Below are 19,489 nucleotides of genomic sequence, written 5' to 3' on the forward strand. Positions count from 1 at the left end.
TATTTATTTAAGAAGAGAAACAACAATCTAGACCTACTTAAGATCTTGGATGAAAAGCTATATATTGGAGATAAAAATGAATCGATTCACAGATAACTTACTGAACTCCCATCCTATTGGGTGGGCTAACTTGAGACTTAGTTATTTTCGGTATGCCTCCCTATTTGTCTCTCAGAAATGACTATCACAAGCCCAAATAGGCTGAATTCGCATTTCAATGCAGCGAAAACAAATCAAACAGTTCGTGGTAACGAACTGTAAGTAAGGAGCGACCCGGCTCAATGGTAACCGAAACTCTAAAAAACGGAATTTTGATACCAATTGAAACATCAAAGGAATTAAACTTTAATGATGATTTGAAATATATAATTTTCATCAAGTTTAGCCTTACCCATCAAAAGTTACTTGCCTCAGAAAATTTGGCTGATTTTAGAAAAAAGGAGGAAAGACCCCCTAAAAGTTATAGAACCTTAATGAAAATCACACCATCATATTCAGCGCTCATTGGAACGGAAATTAAAAGTTCTAGTGCCCTTTTTATGTGACCAAAAAAATGGAGGGCAACTAGGCCCCCTCCCACGCTCATTTTTTTCCCAAAGTCATCTGATTAAAATTTTGAGATAGCCATTTTGCTCAGCATGGTCGAAAATATGATAACTATGTCTTTTAGGATGACTTAATCCCCCGAAGGCCCCGGGGGAGGGCTGAAAGTTATGAACTTTACCCAATGTTAACATATAGTATTGGTTATTGGGAAGCATATAGACTTTTTCAGGGGGATTTTTTCTGGTAGGTGGGGGGGGGGGGGTCGGGGGTTATATGGGAGGATCTTTCCATAAAGGAAGTTTTCAGGGGGGAAGAGACATTGCTATGAAGGGGACGCCGGATTTCTCAGCATTATTAAAGAAAAAGATCAGAAATTAAATAATAAAAAAAACAAGTTTTTCAACTGAAAGTAAGGAGCTCGGAAAGAATCAAAACTTAAAAGGAACAGAAAATATTACGTATATGATTGGCTTCACCCCCTAGTCAATACCTCGCTCTTCAAGCCAAAGATTTTTTAGCACTTTCATAAGAAATATTTGTTCTAATTAAGGGCTTTTGTAAATAAGGGGTCATTTTTAAAGAATTGGAACAAAATTCGAACTTTAGCTCAAAGAGCAAGGTATTGACTAGGGGGCGAAACCCCTAATGTACGTAATAAAACCTATGAATATAAAAGTTCGTTACGGAAGTTAATTTGTAAGTTACGTATATTTATTACTAATAAAAACGTTCGTAAATAAAATTAAACAAGTTTCGAGAAAGCCATTTAACCAAATAAAAGTAAAATTAACATGCAAATTATGTTTTAATTATTCATGTATGGTGAGCCAAAATCAAAACCTTCATTAATTCAAAAACGTTCAAAAATTAAATAAAAAAACAAGTTTTTTTTAAATGAAAGTAAGGACCGACGTTAAAACTTAAAACGAAAAGAAATTACTCCGTATATGAAAGGGGCTGTCCCCTCCTCAACGTCTCACTCTTTAAGCTAAAGTTTGACTTCCTCACAACTCTTATTTTTTTAAAACAATAAAAAACTTTAGCGTAAAGAGCGAGACGTTGAGTAGGGGACAGCCCCTCTCATATACGGAATTATTTCTGTTCGTTTTAAGTTTTACGTCGTTCCTTACTTTCATTTAAAAAAAAACTTGTTTTTTTATTTAATGTCAAGAAAAGGCCAAGAGGATCCAGACGAAGCTGGGAATAGATTAAAAATAAAAATTGAATATTTGGCTTGATTCTAAGGAGGGATCCAAATCGTAAGCTTTAGAAGGGAGTGGAATTGGATGATGTTTCTTCAGTTTTAGGTTGCTTAATGGTGCCTCAACAATTAGTAGCTAGTTATTTAGATGTGATTCTAAATTTATGTGGTTCAATCTGGCTTTCTAGGGCATTAATGAGAGAAATGTTGAGATGGCTAGGGTATGTTCTCCGAATGAAGAATGACAGATTGCCGAAGATTGTCCTTTTCGGCCACCGTCTTAGGCTAAACGGAAAGCAAGTTATGCGTGGTTGGGGTGGGGGCATGTCGTAAAGAAAGATTTATGGGAAATGGGAACTTCCTGGGAGGGTGTAAAGGGGGAGGCTTTGAATAGATTAGGATGGAGGAGGAGCGTGCGTAGCTGTGTTGGCCTCAGATGGTTTGGTGCTGCGGTGAGTTTTTGGAAGTAGTAGTACATTCTAAATTTATACTGTCCATTTATACTTTTTCTTTTTATACTACCTCAGCACCTATGAAACTAAAGAGATGGTGGAAGAATTAAAAAAAATAATAGCAAATTTGCACAGAGTGCAAATGGAACGTCAATTTATGTTCAAAATCAGGCTGCAAGAGGCAAAACAATGTAAACTCAAATTCAACTCACTAAGAGTTATTAGATAGTCTAAATATTTCACTGTCGACCTTAGGTGCAGACTCCTGTAGAACTTCTATAATTTTTATAGAGATATTTTCAAAAGCTTAAAAAAGGCAGGGCTTCAGACTGGTAAAGAAACGCTTTGTATTGGTCATACTGTATTTTATTTTTCTACATATATATTTGCTACCATTTCGTTTCATTGTTGTTTTTTTTTACAGATTCGCGAATACGAATGGTGTTTCCCTAACAAGCGTCTTAAATTCAATGCCGTTTTGACAACATATGAGATTTTATTGAAAGATAAGCTGGTTCTTGGCGCTGTTCATTGGGCTGTTTTAGCTATTGACGAAGCCCACAGGCTCAAAAATGACGATTCCCTCTTGTACAAAACTTTAAAGGATTTTCATAGCAATTTCAGGCTGCTCATAACTGGTAAGTTCCGTCTCCTCATTTTTAAATCTTACTTTGTATAATTGATAAGTGCCCGTAACACCTACTCAGCCGTGTGAGATTGTACAACATGTAGCTGGAGCAAATAGAAATAGTTTTGTAATCATAATCCAGTTGGCTTATGATCATCTTAAGAGTTTCGTCTCACAGCTGGAGGCCGAATTGAAACTTAATTTTTTTTTGGTTTTGGGGAAAGGAGGCAAGATTTTTTTCTCTAGTCCTCAAAAGAGTATACACTGCGTCCTTTTTATTTTTGTCGTTCGAAAGGCCCTTGGACTAGTTTGTTGAATAAAGAATAGAAGGCTTAGTGTTAAAGTTGCTCAAGTCCGGAAAATAAAAGTAACTCAAGACAGAATAACCCAAAACCAAGAAACAAAGAGACAGTGGAATGTATGTTTTCTAAAACTCAGAATACTCTTTTAGTATTCTGACTATAAACGGCCATTTTCTTAAATTGACACGCACCATTAAAGATTTGAAATGCTACAGTACAAAGTAAAGTATTTAGGAAGTGTGATGAAATCAGCTTCAGCATGATACAGTGAATTCTATTTCTTCATAAAAGTAAAGGACAGGCTCAATATTTAAAAAATTGTTATTCCAATATTTTAAATTCTCCTATGTTTTATTATTCTGCCCGCTGATGACGCTTGTCATGCACATTTTATATCATATTCTGTCATTTGCACATCTATCAGGAGGGGGTCGTCATATCTCAACCAAACATGATAGGAAGTACAAGCTAGCGTCTTAATTGTGGCTCTGGGCTGTTCGGACACAATCCGATCTCTGTTGCGGATGTTGGGGGGGGGTAGTTAGAGGATATATGGATTTTTGTCACCTGGACCTGTACAATAAGGCATAATCGGATTGTGACCAATATTGTTGAGAAGTAAAGACCCAACTCAACCATTGCAGAGGAAAGGAACTGAAGGAAGGGATGCCTCAATTCTTCTCTATCAGAAATATTTTGTCTACCGAAAATACCTACAAGGGATATTTATGAATCTCAGCTAGACTTATTGGAAAGTAAGTGTAAGTCTTTTAATTGTACTTCTTCAACTTTCATGTCCTTTATATCTTTTGTGGAGCGGGAATGGGTCCTTAAATTCTTTTTCATCAGAAAATCTAATAAAATGGGTTTGTTTGATACGAATTCGAATTTCTGGGATGCAACAGTGGTTGTTCTAGTAACGCCTTTTGGATTGTCCTGTACATTTTCGGAAATATAGTTTGTCACTGTCTTGGATAATATAGTCATTTTTCCTTCTTCTTTGCCATTGCTTTGTGTTTATAGTGGAAGGCAGTACGGTCTTTAAATTAATTTGAATTTATTCCCAAGTAATTTAACTTGGATCCATTGCAAACGATTGTTATTATATAAGACCCAGTAATACGTCTTGGATATTGCTTAAACCTAGTAATGGCTAGTTCTATTGGCGAAAAAAAGAATTATTTTCTTATAGAAATGGATTTGGAAAGTCTTTTGGGACACTAATGTAGTTTGTTTTTTAACAGCTATCCAAATCACAAGATGTGAAGCAGTTCGGTGTTCTGTTGAAAGGATCAACACCAGGCTCAAGTATCCCTTACTGTTGCTAAACGGATAGTGTCAGAGGAATTTAGCCAATTGTGGGTTATAATCTATTTCGCTAAAAATATAACAGAGCATGTATCTCTGGCTTGTCTTAATAATGTTTTGAACAGTATAATGGCATATGTTGCCGAAGTTCAGACTCCAGTTTTCTTGGTTCCTCCATAAGAAGATGGTACTGTCTGGCTATTAATGAGCTTTTGAAAAATAGGAAGAAAGAATAGGAACTTTTTTCTTGGTTGACACTTTTCTGTCAGGAGATAGAAAGGTCTGACATAAAACTGTAAATAGACGTTTAAATTCAAGATTTTATCTAAGTTGTAAAAGTTTAAGGATTTAAAATTAGTGTATTGTACTGTTCGGGTAGTGGATACGTTAATAAGGTTGGATATATTTTCAGGTACCCCTCTCCAAAATAGCTTGAAAGAGCTTTGGTGTCTGCTTCACTTCATCATGCCTGAGAAATTTGATTATTGGCCGGATTTTGAAGCCCAGCACGGCGATGCCCAGAGTAGAGGGTATTCAAAACTCCACAAACAGTTGGAACCGTTTATTCTTCGCCGTGTTAAAAAAGACGTTGAAAAGTCCTTACCGTCAAAAGTAGAACAAATTTTAAGGGTTGAAATGACTCAGCAACAGAAACAAATTTATAAGTGGATTTTGACAAAGAACTATACAGCCCTTAAGAAAGGTTCCAGAGGAGCCGTCTCCTCACTTATGAACACTGTTATGGAACTAAAAAAATGTTGTAATCATGCGTATTTGATTCAACCACCAGATATTGAAGAAGCAAGGCTTTCATCTCAAGAGCAACTCAAGGTAGAGTTAGAGTTAAATATTAAGTGCCTTTACGCATCGATAAAAGAGACATGGGGTGAATGGGTTTTGTTTAAGGTGAATTTAAAAAAAAAGTGGAATTGAAGCATATAATTGAATTGAGGGGGAATAGTTTACCACTTGGTGTAAGAAGGAAGTATTTAGGGAGGAGGAGAGGGGAAGATGGTCCTTACTTTTGCCAGATATGTGGAAATATGGACGAGGGTGCGGGTCGTCTGATGTATAAGGGTGTAGAATTGAGAGGGTTGAGAGATGAAGTATATGGAAAATCTGAGTTTGATGAGAAATGGCTAGTGAATTTAATGAGAGATGATCGTTTTGCCAAGTATAAAAAATTTAGGACGATATCTCAGGTTGGCAATGGAGCACAGAAGTACATTTTTGTAATTTGTGTTATCTCTTTGTTTTGAGATTTGATAATTTTCTTTGTGCTATGTGATGGTTATGTTTATGTAATGATAGTTATTCAAAAGAGAATTTGCTTTTTGTTTCGTGTTGCCGTGGCCCTAGGGCTTTTAGTGCAACAAAACTTCCTTACTTTGAAACTACGAGATCGAGATAACAGAAAAAACTCTTAGGGAGAAAATCTAGGTACATGGTTGACTAGTGGCGCTTAAGGCTTTTTTAACAGCCTGGGACTATGAATTTTGTCCTAAAAAATACAATTTTTGCTGGAACATAACTTTTGAAATACGTATTCAATATGATTTTGGACTTCTTTTTTTGAATTAGTAGCCTCGGATTTATAATCACATTCTTATATATCATTAATATTAATCTGACTCTCTCTCTCAAGGCTCCTGCCGAGGGTTCGGCGTAGAGAACGATGAGACTAGGTGCCTCCAGGTTGACCTGTCGCTTGCCAGGATCGCAGCTTCTTTCACCAGGATGTGGGCTTGGGTGAGGAATTCATTGGCTTTTTCTTTCCACCTAGTGGGTGGGCGTCCTCTGGGTCGCTTCCATCCGTGTAGGGTGGGGTCGAAGTTGAATGCGACCCGTGGTGGGACGTCGCGTGGCATGCGAAGGAGGTGGCCGTACCACCGAACAGTAAGCTGGGCGAGCTGCGTCGAGAAAGGAGTTTGAGCCGCACGTGACAGGAGAGTCTGGTTGCTAACGAAGTCAGTCCAGTGAAGTCTTTCGATTCTTCTGAGATGTTTTGTCTGAGCGACATCGACGGTGCTGAGGATAGATTTTGCTGCTGGCCACGTCTCCGTTCCATACAGCAGGACGGTGCTGACTGACGCATTGTAAATGCGCATTTTGGTAAAGCGGCTTATGTTTGGCTTTTGCCAGATGCTACTAAGCCTCCCAACAAGCGGTGAAGCTTTGTTAATTCGAGATGTAAGCTCTTTTGTGATCAAGCCATCATTCGACAGAATAGATCCCAGGTAAGTGCAGTCTTCAACCACATCTACTCGGTTGCTTCCGATGTTGACTTCCTTTACAGTAGAACGGGACGTGGGGGGCTCAAGGAGCGTAACTTTGGTTTTCTGCCAGTTGATCTTCAGTCCAACTTTCGAGGCTTCTTCTGAGAGCACCTGGAGAGCTTTGGTGATCTGTTTGACGGTGCTCGCAACTAGCGCTATGTCGTCGGCAAAGTCAACTTTAGAAAGTAGCCGGTATCCGAACTGAAGGCGACTCATTATGCTGGTTATAACATGGTTTAAGACGAAGTTAAAAAGCTCAGGAGTAGCGGAGCAACCTTGCCGGACGCCAGTCTTCACCGCGAATGTGGAACTGTGTCCTCCGTTGGCTTACACGCAGCTTTCCATATCATCGTACAGCTTTTCAAAAAGTGAGCAATATTTCTTGGGTATACCCGTAGTTCTTAGTATCAGCCAAAGTGAACGGCGATCAACAGAATCAAAGGCAGCCTTAAAGTTCACGAATGCGATTCATGCTTTTCGGTGGAACTCTCGCGTCTTCTCGATCAACTGGCGCATAGTAAAAATTTGCTCGTTCGCCAACCTACCAGGCGTGAATCTGGCTTGCTGGGCTCTTCTGTTTCTACGCAAAAAGGTGGAACACCTATCCAGGAGTGACATAGTGAAAAGTTTACCAGGAACGGCGAGAAGTGTGATCCCATGATCGTTGGAACAGATTTGACGGCTGCCCTTACATTTCCAGAGCGGCAATATGATGCCAGCATGCCAGTCATTTGGTATGCTTTCCGTCGTCCATACAGCTGAGAAGATTAGCTGGAGCCACAGAATCATCGCTGCACCCCCGTACTTGAGGAGTTCTTCAGAAATACCACAGACGCCGGGGGCTCAATTATTATTTAACCGTTTTACAGCATTTTGGATCTCATAGGTGGTAAATGGTTGCGATACGAGGTCGGAAGAAGCCTCGGGTGTGGTCATTGCTGCTTGAATCAGACCAGGGTCGGGATGAGCAACTGCCTCGGCATTCAGAAGTGTTGAGAAGTGACTGCTCCAGGCAGAGAGTTGGCCTGCATCGTCATCCGGCATGCTTCCGTCAGCAGACAAAACACGGCTCACGATGGAAGTCTTCCCTTCCGTCAGCTCGCGGAGGTGTTTGTACAGGGAGCAGGTGTCTCCTTTTCTTGAGGCATCTTCAAGATCGCTGGCTTTCTTGTCGACAAAGGTCTTCCTATCACTGTGCATTAATATTAATCGGTAAAAATTAAAAGCTATTTGTTAAATAATTACTTAATGCGTGTTATTTTGGACTTGTATTGCAACATTAGCCTCAAATTTGCAATCAGCTACCTTAAAAATCCCTAAATACTAACTTTAGTGAAAATTAAATGTTATGTTTAATTTTTACTCTGTTGCTGATTTGCCGTTTCAAAGGTTTTTTCATTGCTTTTACAATTATGGTACTTGCGGTTTGGTTTTTCTTTTCTAAACCTTTATTATTATAATAATAATGTAAAAGAATATCAGTTTTTTTTTATTAGACTACGAAAACCATTCAGCTGTGGTTCAAATATCCCGCAAGAATCCTAGTACAAAAGCTGCTCACCAGGCTCTCAGCAAGATACTGCTGATCACCAGTATACTGTTAATTATGGAACTCGTTTCAGAAATCCCAAATCATGTTATGGTAATGTCCTTGGCCCCTCCTGACACTGGGTAGAGTTCATCCCTTAGAACTATAGAGTTGTCTGTTGCACTGATACTGAGCATTTCTTTTGAAGGGTAGAGACAAAACACTTCGTTATACAGGGGCAAGGTGGCAAGTTAGTTTATTGGGATAACCTGTATAACAGTCATACACTGAGTGTATGACTGTTGTAAACATACCAAAACCGGCACGTTCTTCAGTGTGTAAAAGCTAGGCTATATATATTTTTTCGAATGAACAGTGCGGTAAAAAGATGGCTGTTTTGTTAGTTATGAATGTCAAAAGATCGTTATCTGATTAATAAGGTTATTATCTTTCCATCATACTGGCATTCAGAGGGGGAAGATTCCCCGTAAATGCATTTATATGCCCTCGATTCATCTTTCAGGGGGGTTGGACTAGTGTTGTAAAATTAACGTAAAATAAAAGCTTGGTTAGTAAAATTGGTAAAATAAGGTAAAATTGGTAAAATAAGGTGCTTCCAAGGAAAAAGAGGGCAAAATTGGTGTTTTAGAGTTGCTTCGCAACTACAAGACCAGTTAAGCATTTCTTTTTATGTACAACTTACAGGTTTAAATGAAATGTTGCAAGGATTCTGACTCTCATGCCCTTAGAAAAGGTAATGCCCCTTCATTGAGAGTTTAATCAATTTAATTAACTGTCTAGTCCAACCCATTGGTAATCTTCTGCCTAGGGTAATACCTAAGCAATTGGACAGTGCCTGATTTTGAACATTTATTTTGTAATAAAAAATTAAATTTACTATCATTTGGGAGTAAAATCGTATTAGTAAATTTTTGTTTATTTAAATAGCCATTCAGCCACATTCCTCATATAATATACATGTTATTTTTCATTTATTTATAAAAGTACTGCATACAAGTAAAAAAGAGGTTTGTAATACTTTGATAATTTTGATTAACTAATCACTGTATCATAGTAGCGGAACATTCAGTCACTTTCACAGTCATTAAGTCTGTCTTCAACAAGATTCGCTTGAAAATGTAGCTCCTCTCCTTCAGACTTAGATTCTGATTCAGGTGACAGTGCCTGTTCCAAAGCCCCCCCCCCCAAGAAAGTTCTGGATACGGCCTCGAGGATTATGTATCAATTTCTACCTTCACCCTCCCATCATCTCTCCCTTATAGCTAATTCTGTATTTATCTGAAGATTCTTACAAAACAACTGCTGAAACACAAGGACCGTTAAATTAGAATACGAATTTCTTTTAGACACTGTAGTCAGTAACAACTTATTCGGTATCAATTGGTTAAAAGAATCTTAGAATTGATGTCTAAGACTTAGAAAAGGGCACTGGAGCCCCCTCTATTGCTTATTCGACCACCCTTCCACATGAAGTGCCTCTGGGAAAATATAAATGAACAAATATTAATACATTGAACCCTTATGGGTCTTTGCTATAGGTAATGCAATACGATTACCCCTGGCTTATACAGGAGAGTAGAAATTTTAATTTCCCTTCTAATGGAAATCAGGAATTATCCAAGGGGAAAATAGGGGGAAATTGTTCCCGGGGGGGGGGGGTAAACGCCGACTATTGGGGCAAAGACGACATGAATACAAGATTTCTCTGAGATGTGAAGTTTAAAATAAAAATCAGGATATTGATTCTGCTTTGGCACTCCACATTGTTAAAATTCCCGATCATGTAGTTGATGAAGCAACTTTAATATTTGAAGCAAATGGCTTCCCACATTCTTTTAGGAAGGTAATTGAAACTAGAAAAAATCCATAAATAGAGACCTTGCTTTAAATAGAGATACTCCTGTAAACCCACTGTACTTTTACTTAAAATTAAAGGAGACAAATAACATTTTTCTTCAGTTTAAATTAAGATCATCTCACCAAACATTTAATGGAAATTAAATCTGTGTACAAGCTAAGTGCCCAATGTAATTGGTGAATAGTCTTTCATTTATTCCGGCTTGGTTTTCTGGTTTGTTTGATTCGGTCTTTCTTCTGCTCAGTTAGAGCTAATTTAAAAGGTTAAGGTTCTTTCTTTTTTTAGCACTGAAGACGGTTGGGCGGAAGTCCCTGGCGAAATATCTGTCTCTATCATTTTCATATCTTTTTTTTGCTGGCTGATATTACCCTCATTTGTCTCGGCTATTTAGTTTTTTTTGTCATATGTCAGTCCAGCTTGTAGCCCTTTCTCTCTTTAACAGTTCACAGAACTAATGCAATTTTATTTCGGCTAAAATTCCACCATTTCAAAATTATAATTACCTGTAATATAATAAATTTTAACGTTCTGATAACAAGAGACCTAAGTCAGACAGACGGCCTTTTAAACCGGTGAATAGCTATACACAAAACAAAATCATATTCAATCCTTTGTCTGCCAGCCTCTTCGAGCTTTTATGCTCTGAAAATTGCAAGGCGTCGTAAAATACGTCAGCAAAATATGTAAAATACCGGTTAAATATGTATATTACGTAAAATAAGTAAAATGCCAATTTTACGGGGGTCTGAAAATTACGGTAAAATACGTAAAATAACCAATTTTATAGTGATCAATCTTACCAGTTACAATTCTAGACTGGACCTATGTTTACCTTGTCATGTCTTTTAAGTAAGCACTTACGGCGTGGCAATCATAGTTGTATGTTCATTGGTTCTTCTCATAGAAGAATCGGCAAATTAAGGACTAATGTGCGCAAGGAATAAAGTGGACAATTTGGAGAAAACGCTTTATTTTCCCGTCTTTTTATCCAGTAATATTGTAAAAGTTTTTAGTTATTATCGGGAGTTCTCTGCTGTGCTGAACCAAAATTATTCAAGCTATATTATCTAATTCAAACTGTATTTTTTGTTCTCTGTCATCCATTAAGTGCTGTAGTCATCATCCTCTCGAAATTTTAAAAATTTCCCAAGAAGATTTTTTATCTTCAGAGGAAGAAAAAATGATGACACGCTTATAAAAGGCGATCTCAAAATAAACTACTTCTGTTTAAAACCAACTTAATTCTGTATTTACTGATACCCAATCAATATTTTTACTCTTAAAATGCATCATGTGTATAAGCTATTGTCGTACTTTTATGCCCCCCCCCCCAACACATAAAACCTAACCCAATCAATATTGTTATTAGATTATAAAACATTACTCTGTATTCATTGTCATTTTGAAAAATTCAAAATTTCAATCCAGATTACTTTTGAGCAATACGTGCTAAGTATAGAAGACGAATTAAAAGAAATCAAAATTTTAGTAATAGGTGTTTTAATGATGTCATCTGTCATCTGTCATTAGTAAATCTTGCTTTGTTAGAAATTTTTTGGGTCGTCTCTGGGTCATTATGGCTGTCTATTTAAGAATAAGATTGATTGCCTCCTTGATATTTCTAAGTTATAAAAATTGAAAATTCTAAAGTCGTGTGCGTCTTTTCCGCTCAAAACAGCAAAATAGAATCTTACCATGTAGGAAGACATTTCCGAGTTTTTTTTTTCGTCGAAATTTTTTCCTAGAATTTTTTAATTAGTCAGTTGTGGAAAATATCTTGTAAATAAGAAAAACGACTCTTTATTAAAATACGTCGAACGTGAGTCGTCTGTTTTTGTCTTCTTCTTTTTTTTAAAGTTTATTTCTCCTATTTTCATTTTTAGCAATTAATTCGAGGATCCGGGAAATTGGTGCTATTAGATAAGTTGTTGATTCGACTGAAAGAAACTGGCCATCGCGTTCTCATTTTTAGTCAGATGGTACGGATGTTAGACATGTTGGCAGAATATTTGCAGCTACGTCATTTCCCCTTTCAAAGGCTAGATGGTGGTATCAAAGGTGATTTAAGGAAAAGGGCGATGGATCATTTCAATGCTGATGGCTCTCAGGTAACTTGACCCTCTTTTCCTCCCTTTTTTCCAGTCCATCAATTCCATATGGTAGAGACAACCATAAATATACTAAATTACAGCTACTCATAGTTGTGTAGCTCGTTAAGATTACCTTTCTCGTGAAACTTGCTAGCAGCAACACTGAAAAAAAATTCTTATCTGCGAATTCACTGTAAGTAGATGTCCAAGTTGCAGCTGGTGGCGAGTGGTTAGCACGTTACACTTAGAATCCTTTGTCCGTGAGGAGAGTGGCTCGAAAACTGGTATCGCTAGTTATTTTGCTTGCAACGGAGGTCAGTGGCCTGACTGTGTAAGCAAAGCCAGGGTCGATCCATCTCTAAATAGGTACCTGAAGAAATCTAGGGAAGGTAAACTGGGATAGTATGTGAAGGCACAGGATGACTGGCCCTCAGTCCCTTGTTGCACTACCTGGCTGAAGGGCCATGAAACAGAGATCAGTACCACTGGTAGGGACTGTAAAGTCTAATGCCGTATTCTTTACCTTTTACCTTCAGGTATACCCCTTCCTGGTGCATTTTATGCAAACAAGGTAAAACAATGGGGGTTTAATATAAGACAGTGACATTTTTCTAAACTTTATAGGACTATTCCAGCTCTATATCCAAGGGCCGTCCTCAGCAAAGCTTATATAAAAATAAAACAAGAATTACTGTAAAAAGCGATCATTAAAATTAAAACAGTCCCAGAGTCATTACTTCAAGGAAGTTCAAGTCATGGTTTTGTTGTTTGTATGATGGAAAGGCGGTGTGTGCTTCGTCATTATTGTTGCATTTTAAGTTAAGTGTATGTTAATTCTTTCGAGAATAAAGTTCTTAGAGCACACCATCTGCTTATGCTCAAGACGAAATGAAAACATAAAAACGGTTGAAAATTTTATTAAAGGCATTAAATTTTAAAAAAAGCAAAAGGAATGTTTGATACGAAACTAAAATAACATTTTGGCTTCTTACCTAGAAACCTCAATCGATGATAAAAAAAATGAGAAAAAGACTAGATTAGACAAATGGAATGATATTAGAAAATAACATAAAAAGGTGAGAAAAATACAAAAACACTGTACAAAGAAAAGTTAATAGCGAAAGGAACTTACATAGGATAAACATAACTGCAGCTTTTGTTTTTTCATTTCCTTTGAATAGCGTCTATGTGTTTTCTCATCTTTTTATCTCATTTTTAAATATGTGTTAATTAATTATTGTTCTCCTTTTTTTTACGTTTGAAAAAGACTTTCGGATGTGAAGTCGAAGTAGTCGTGTGTCTATTTGTACTTTTATATTTTGTTCCAAAGTCTTTTGTCCTAATAAGTGTTTTACCCGTTTTAAATTTTCGTTTCATTATTCGAGAGGAGACAATATCCAGTGAAGAAAGTATATTCTATTGGCAATAGTAAGTCCAAACTTAGCTAAGGCATACCTTTGGTTTTGATTCCACTTCGGATACCTTTTTTTGTTAATGTCAATATTTTTAAAATAGCAATATTTTTTAAATAAATTTTTTAAATGGGAAATCTTTTCCGGTTTTCTTCCGTATTCCAATTCCGTTTTGAAGCCAACATTTATCTTTTTTTACGGTAAGAGGTAGCGTGGGAATTTCTACTTACCCTTTAATCAAATACTACCTATTTTAAAAGGTGTCGATCCTTCTACTCCGCAGAAAACATTATTTTTACCGTTATTTTATTGCTATCTTTTGGTCCATATGTGCAGATAACTTTTAGGCCAAATGTTTCTTTTGTCTGCCTGGTCATGTACAAATCCATATGTCATAATAAATCCAATTGTCTTCTGTCTTTCTTTCTTTGCTTAGTGTGTTCAAAGAAAGTATTCACCGTAGAATCACGTATAAAGCCTTTTCTGCACGTGTCGGTATCACATGTTGTTCTTGTTAAAAACCTTTGTGTTGAAATCAAATGAAAAATCATAAACGGTGATCCACCCCCCCCCTTGAAAAAAAGTAGGATTTGGCAACAGGAGGGATTCCTAGTGGCGACCTGTTGCTGCATATAATTATTTGATTGAACTCTACATCTGTTAATGATAGAGCAAACATGCTGTTTAACCAAAGAGGCTGTTGGACGATCAGCACACGAAAAAGAAGATATAACACCGTAGCTCTCTATTGTATACTCTCCTTTTATATTTTCCTTGTATACTGTATACTCTTTTACAAGGATGCGGGAATCTATTAACAGAGACACTCGCTAGGCATCATGTACCGTTTTTTACGTTTCTCGATGGTTTTAGAGGGGGAAGTGAATGGCTGAGAGTTACTGACATTGCCAATTACTCATAGGTAGATGTTTTTTCTCTGTCTTTATTAAAAATCTTACCAGTTCTGAATTTTGTCGACTGGTGCTTAACGTTTTATGTATGTCAAAGGGCAATGATTGTCTTGGAATGTTTTTTTGGGACACCATAGGCTAAAATGTTTTTAAATATCCTACCACATTGCTGTCATGCTTTTTTCCTCTTGAGATACGGGCACTTTTCGTATTCTATTGATTATACTCTTTGCTGGGAAGTTCACATATGTTTATTTTTGGAAAAGCGGCTGCATATTCGAAATAAGTGCAAGAACCTCCGACCTATGTAGAGAATATATAATTTTTTTGTGAAATTCGCAAAATCTCAACGATGTCGGAGAGGAAGTATGGGGTTGAAGATTTTCCATCCGCCTGCTTAATTGCAAACATCTGCTTTTTATCTTCATAAATACTTTTTAATACCTATCCTCATTTTATTTTATGCCTTTAAAAAAAAAAAAATTGTAATTGCTTTGACTTCTTTACAGGACTTCTGCTTTCTTTTATCAACACGCGCTGGTGGCCTTGGGATAAATTTGGCTACTGCAGACACAGTAATTATATTCGATTCAGATTGGAATCCACAGAATGATCTCCAAGCTCAGGCCAGAGCTCACCGTATCGGACAGAAAAATCAGGTAATTTTAGAAATATTAAACTTTCTCAGCTAAACAAGGTATATCCCTGAGAACTTGAAACAAAAATCCCAAGATGTTAAATAATGATATAAATATGCTTTATATATTTTTTGAGAGCAAGGTTTAATATATAAACTTTTTCCAAAACCCCAAGCTCAACACGAAAATTCAAGATCTTGTAGAAATTCCTTAGAAGCGGCAGCCCTGACCTAAACGTGTCTCTTAAGCAAGGTGCTACTATATATGTAGAATAAGACATTGATTGTTTTTATGGAGAATAAACTTGCCATGTAATGAGATTAGATCTTGCGGCAGAATAGATAGGTGTACCGGAATATATTGGGGGGGGGGACTCGTCAAAATAGTTGATTTGCATGAAAACTTGCTTCTGGTACCTGCAGCATTTGGTTTATTAAGGAAATGTTTTGACAAGACCTTGGCCCGACAAAAGCTTTAATGTGAGAGGGGGAGGGGGGGGGGGTAAAGAAGTTCTTCGTGGAGTAGACTAACTACCCAGATCCGTCTTTTCCTCCATTGCCAATTTACTTTTTCTTCTGTGTGTTTTACAAACTTTTATGCATAAGCGAGGCATGGAATGAAAAGGGGTGGATACAGTTACTGTTCCCCTAGCTATGTTCAAGAATTTGAATTTGCTGTGGTTTGTATTTGAGCGTAAAGGATGAACGACCATATTACGGGATTGTCTTAGACTTCGTAAAAAAAAATATCAAGGAACTTTTTTTTCTTTTTTTCTGACAAAGTACTGTTTAGAGCTATAGTCTAATTACACTCCCTGAATTTTATCAAAGTTCAGAAATGCAGCTCCTCAGCGCATATAACAACATCTATTTAGGGAAAATATATTTTAAGTGCCTAATTCGAATTAAAGAAGAATCAGCTGCTAGAACTCTGCATGTTCAATTTTTTTTTTTTTTTCAAATATATTATAACCGCCGTGCTAGACATATTTGGGATCAGCATATATGATTAGGCAATCAGCATTTTCAATAGTTATCCCCAAGACTAAAAGCATTATTCGGGGGAGGAAAACGGTATAATCTATGAAAGAAATATTGACTGAAGCTATTGACTGATGCTATTGACTGATGCTAGATTGAAAATATTGACTGATGCTAGATTTTTGACAATAAAAAGGCATGGCTCAAAAAGGAAAATGGAACTTTCTTTGCTTGAATTAAATCGAGACGACATAATGGGCGTGCCAAACTCTTTTATTGTCCATGAATTTATGAATCATTTCAAATAAACTTGCTTATTACAAGGTTGGCATGATTTGTTGAATATCAAGTTAATTGAATATCAGGCTAATTAAATGGCTCATAAACTAATGAAATGGTAATTATGGTCCCAGTCAAGAATAAACGCACGTTTTGCTTTCCTGCTTCAATGTTGACGTTTTGTACTGTTATTTTTGGTTGCCGCATATCAAGTAAAAAATTAAGATATTTTATAGTTACTTTTAAATAATATTTGAAGCAGGGAATGTTATAAGCAGTAAAATATTCAAACAGATTTCGGCTATGCTTTCCTTACTTTCCTAACTTTCGGTAGAATCGACATAATCTTAGTAATACTGCCTTTAGTGACACTTTCTATGACTTAAGAGTTGAGCCTACCATGATAATATCACTTTAGCTTTTCTTTGTATGCCTTTATTTTTTTCAATGTGAAAGAGCTCACTACTCTCACTATAGGTAAACAAAGAAACTAATTAAATTGTGATTAATGTTTTTTAATGTGACTTTTTTTTTAATCTATTCGTATTGACTTGTTCAATTTTTATAGTATTTATATTTCTAAAAGACAATAGAAAAACAAGATTTTTATATTTTTGGTAGTTCTACATGTGAGCTTAACTAAAAAAAAGATCAAGAAAATAAGGGGATTATAAATGTTACTACTATTTAATGTTGATCTTCTCCAGGTGATGATATACCGGTTAGTGACGAAAAGTTCTGTGGAAGAAGATATCGTTGAACGTGCAAAAAGGAAAATGGTGCTAGACCATTTAGTTATTCAGAGGATGGACACTACTGGCCGAACGGTGCTCGGAGGTGGTGGCCCCGGAGCGAAGCAGGGGAGTAGTGTTAGCTCAACACCGTTTAACAAGGAGGAATTGAATGCTATTCTAAAGTTTGGAGCCGAGGAGCTGTTTAAAGATGACGAAGAAAAAGAGGAGGAGCCAACAGTAAGTGTTATGCTCCGTTATATAGTTATACAATTCTTTGTAAAAAATAACACAGAACCTTGACACAAAGGATACAGTGCAGATTTCGGTCTTAATGTGCCAATATCCTGGTACAAATATTTGCTTATGTGTACAAAATACAGAACATGTTTCTTGGTATTTTAGGGTATTGAACCATTTTCTCTGGGAATATCCTTGTTGTCAAGCCATTAAGGTCAGGTATTTACACAGGGGTGCGGGCAAGGGGGGCTTACCAGTTACCTTGTCAATATTTTATGATCTTCCTGGTTCCCTATATAGTCTATGGTTTCCTATTGACAAAAATTTGAAGGTGTGTTAATTGAGTTGGCGTCTGAATATATCGTATATTGATGGATCTTCGTTAAAGTGTACATCAGGTTTTTAATGCTGTACCAAAGCAAAAAATCAAAAATCAAAAAAACTAGGAGAGACCAATCCGAGCGCAAAATATCTGCTTTAATTTCATTGTTTTACATTTGCGATCTATTTTTATTATTTATTATTGTGGAGAGACCAATAACCCAAATTTTTTTAAACCTGTGGGAATAAATAAAAGTTAGATTCCTTCTGATTGGTTTTCCTGTTTGAAATTTTAAGCCAGTAAAAAGAATGAACACTTTCAATCACAAGAAAAATTGTTCTTCCTGACTCTCTGTAGTTGTGCCCTCGGGTTAAGGAATTTGAGCTTTTTTAGACATTTTCTTAAGCTTGTAGTATTTTGTTAATTTTGCTTTCATAAGACAAAGCTAATGTAAATACTGACTTGGGTATACGGAATACTTTGGGTATAGAGAAACAATGCTTTCAATCTTGGCCTTCTTACGATTGAAGTATTTTGTTAATTTTAAGAGTAAAAGCAAACGTAAATACTGACTTTTCTTTATCTTCTAACGGGATAAAATCTTTCATAATTGGCTCTTATGCACTAAAAAATCTTTACAATTATCGTGCCATTTAGGGATCAATTAGGCAGTAATCATATATGAATCTTATCTTATATATTGGGTTTAGGGTAGGCCTTGAGTATAGGGAAACAATGTCTTCAATCTTGGCCTTCTTATGATTAAAGTATTTTATTAACTTCACTTATTTATTTATAAGACTGAAAGCAAACATAAATATTGACTTGTTCCTATTTTCAAGTGTGACATCGATGAAATCCTTCGTCGTGCTGAAACTAGAGATGAGGCCCCCGCTATGCCTGGTGACGAGCTGCTAAGTGCATTCAAAGTGGCCTCTTTTGGTGCCCTAGACGAAGAAGAGGAAGAGCCGACACCCGTGTCAAAGGCCCCGCCTACAGATGAAGATACTAAAGACTGGGTATGTTTTCCTATATCAGTAGTTTTGTGCAAAAACCGTATACCATATTTTATATTTTACAGTTGAGGAATCCCTCTGTCAACTCTCGCTGTTGCTTATGGTTTTAATCAAGAAAGTTGTTTTTAAGTGACTTTTTATTTCTGAAACTAAAGTTTTAATATTCGAATTGAGATTGTATTTTTTAGGTAAGAGTAGCTTTGATCGTGCTAACCATTCTGATGTGGAATTTTAGATAAGTATATGTCAGAAACTTAGCTCTTTTGAAGAAAACTGGGAGGGATCCATGGTTTGTTGGTTTCGAAGAAGGGGCGATCAGTATAAATACTAAAGTGTTATCTTAGATTCCACCAGAAATATGAATCTTGCTTTAATCATGCTCTATAAATACTTCTATGATTTTTTCTTTCTTATGAAGCTGGATTTTTGTAGACACTCCTATTTTTATTGATGTCAATTAATATTTGTTCAGCGTATCCCCCTATTTTTTTCTTCCTTCCCACTCTCTTTCTTCTGTCTTCTCTCTCCCTCTCTTCCTTCCTCATCCCTCCCCCTTCCCCCTTTCTTTTTCTTTTGTTCTCTCTGTTAAGATAAGTCGAAAGTAAAAAATAAGTAAAGAATAGACATATAGTAGTTTTGCAGACGTCACCGCTCGATTATAGCAGGACTGATAACCATATTATACACATTTGCTGGAAATGAGTTGTAATTTTAGAATATCTGAGGTTGGTTTGGTTACAAAGTTACACC

General features: G+C 36.5%; 1 protein-coding gene across 1 annotated transcript in view; it reads left to right on the top strand.

The window, feature by feature from the left end:
- The window catches only part of Chd1 (chromodomain-helicase-DNA-binding protein 1), an 82,073-nt gene that overhangs the window by 25,633 nt on the left and 36,951 nt on the right, over positions 1-19,489 (top strand). The window contains exons 9-14 of the mRNA XM_089107179.1: positions 2,624-2,837; positions 4,850-5,268; positions 12,004-12,228; positions 15,043-15,192; positions 17,138-17,401; positions 18,566-18,742. Coding sequence (XP_088963305.1) covers positions 2,624-2,837; positions 4,850-5,268; positions 12,004-12,228; positions 15,043-15,192; positions 17,138-17,401; positions 18,566-18,742 — 1,449 coding nt within the window. The remainder of the gene's footprint in view (positions 1-2,623; positions 2,838-4,849; positions 5,269-12,003; positions 12,229-15,042; positions 15,193-17,137; positions 17,402-18,565; positions 18,743-19,489) is intronic.

This window comes from Artemia sp. Qi Xiang Cuo, chromosome 21 (genome assembly GCF_049724085.1).
Source record: "Artemia sp. Qi Xiang Cuo chromosome 21, ASM4972408v1, whole genome shotgun sequence".
Lineage (NCBI taxonomy): Eukaryota > Metazoa > Arthropoda > Branchiopoda > Anostraca > Artemiidae > Artemia > Artemia sp. Qi Xiang Cuo.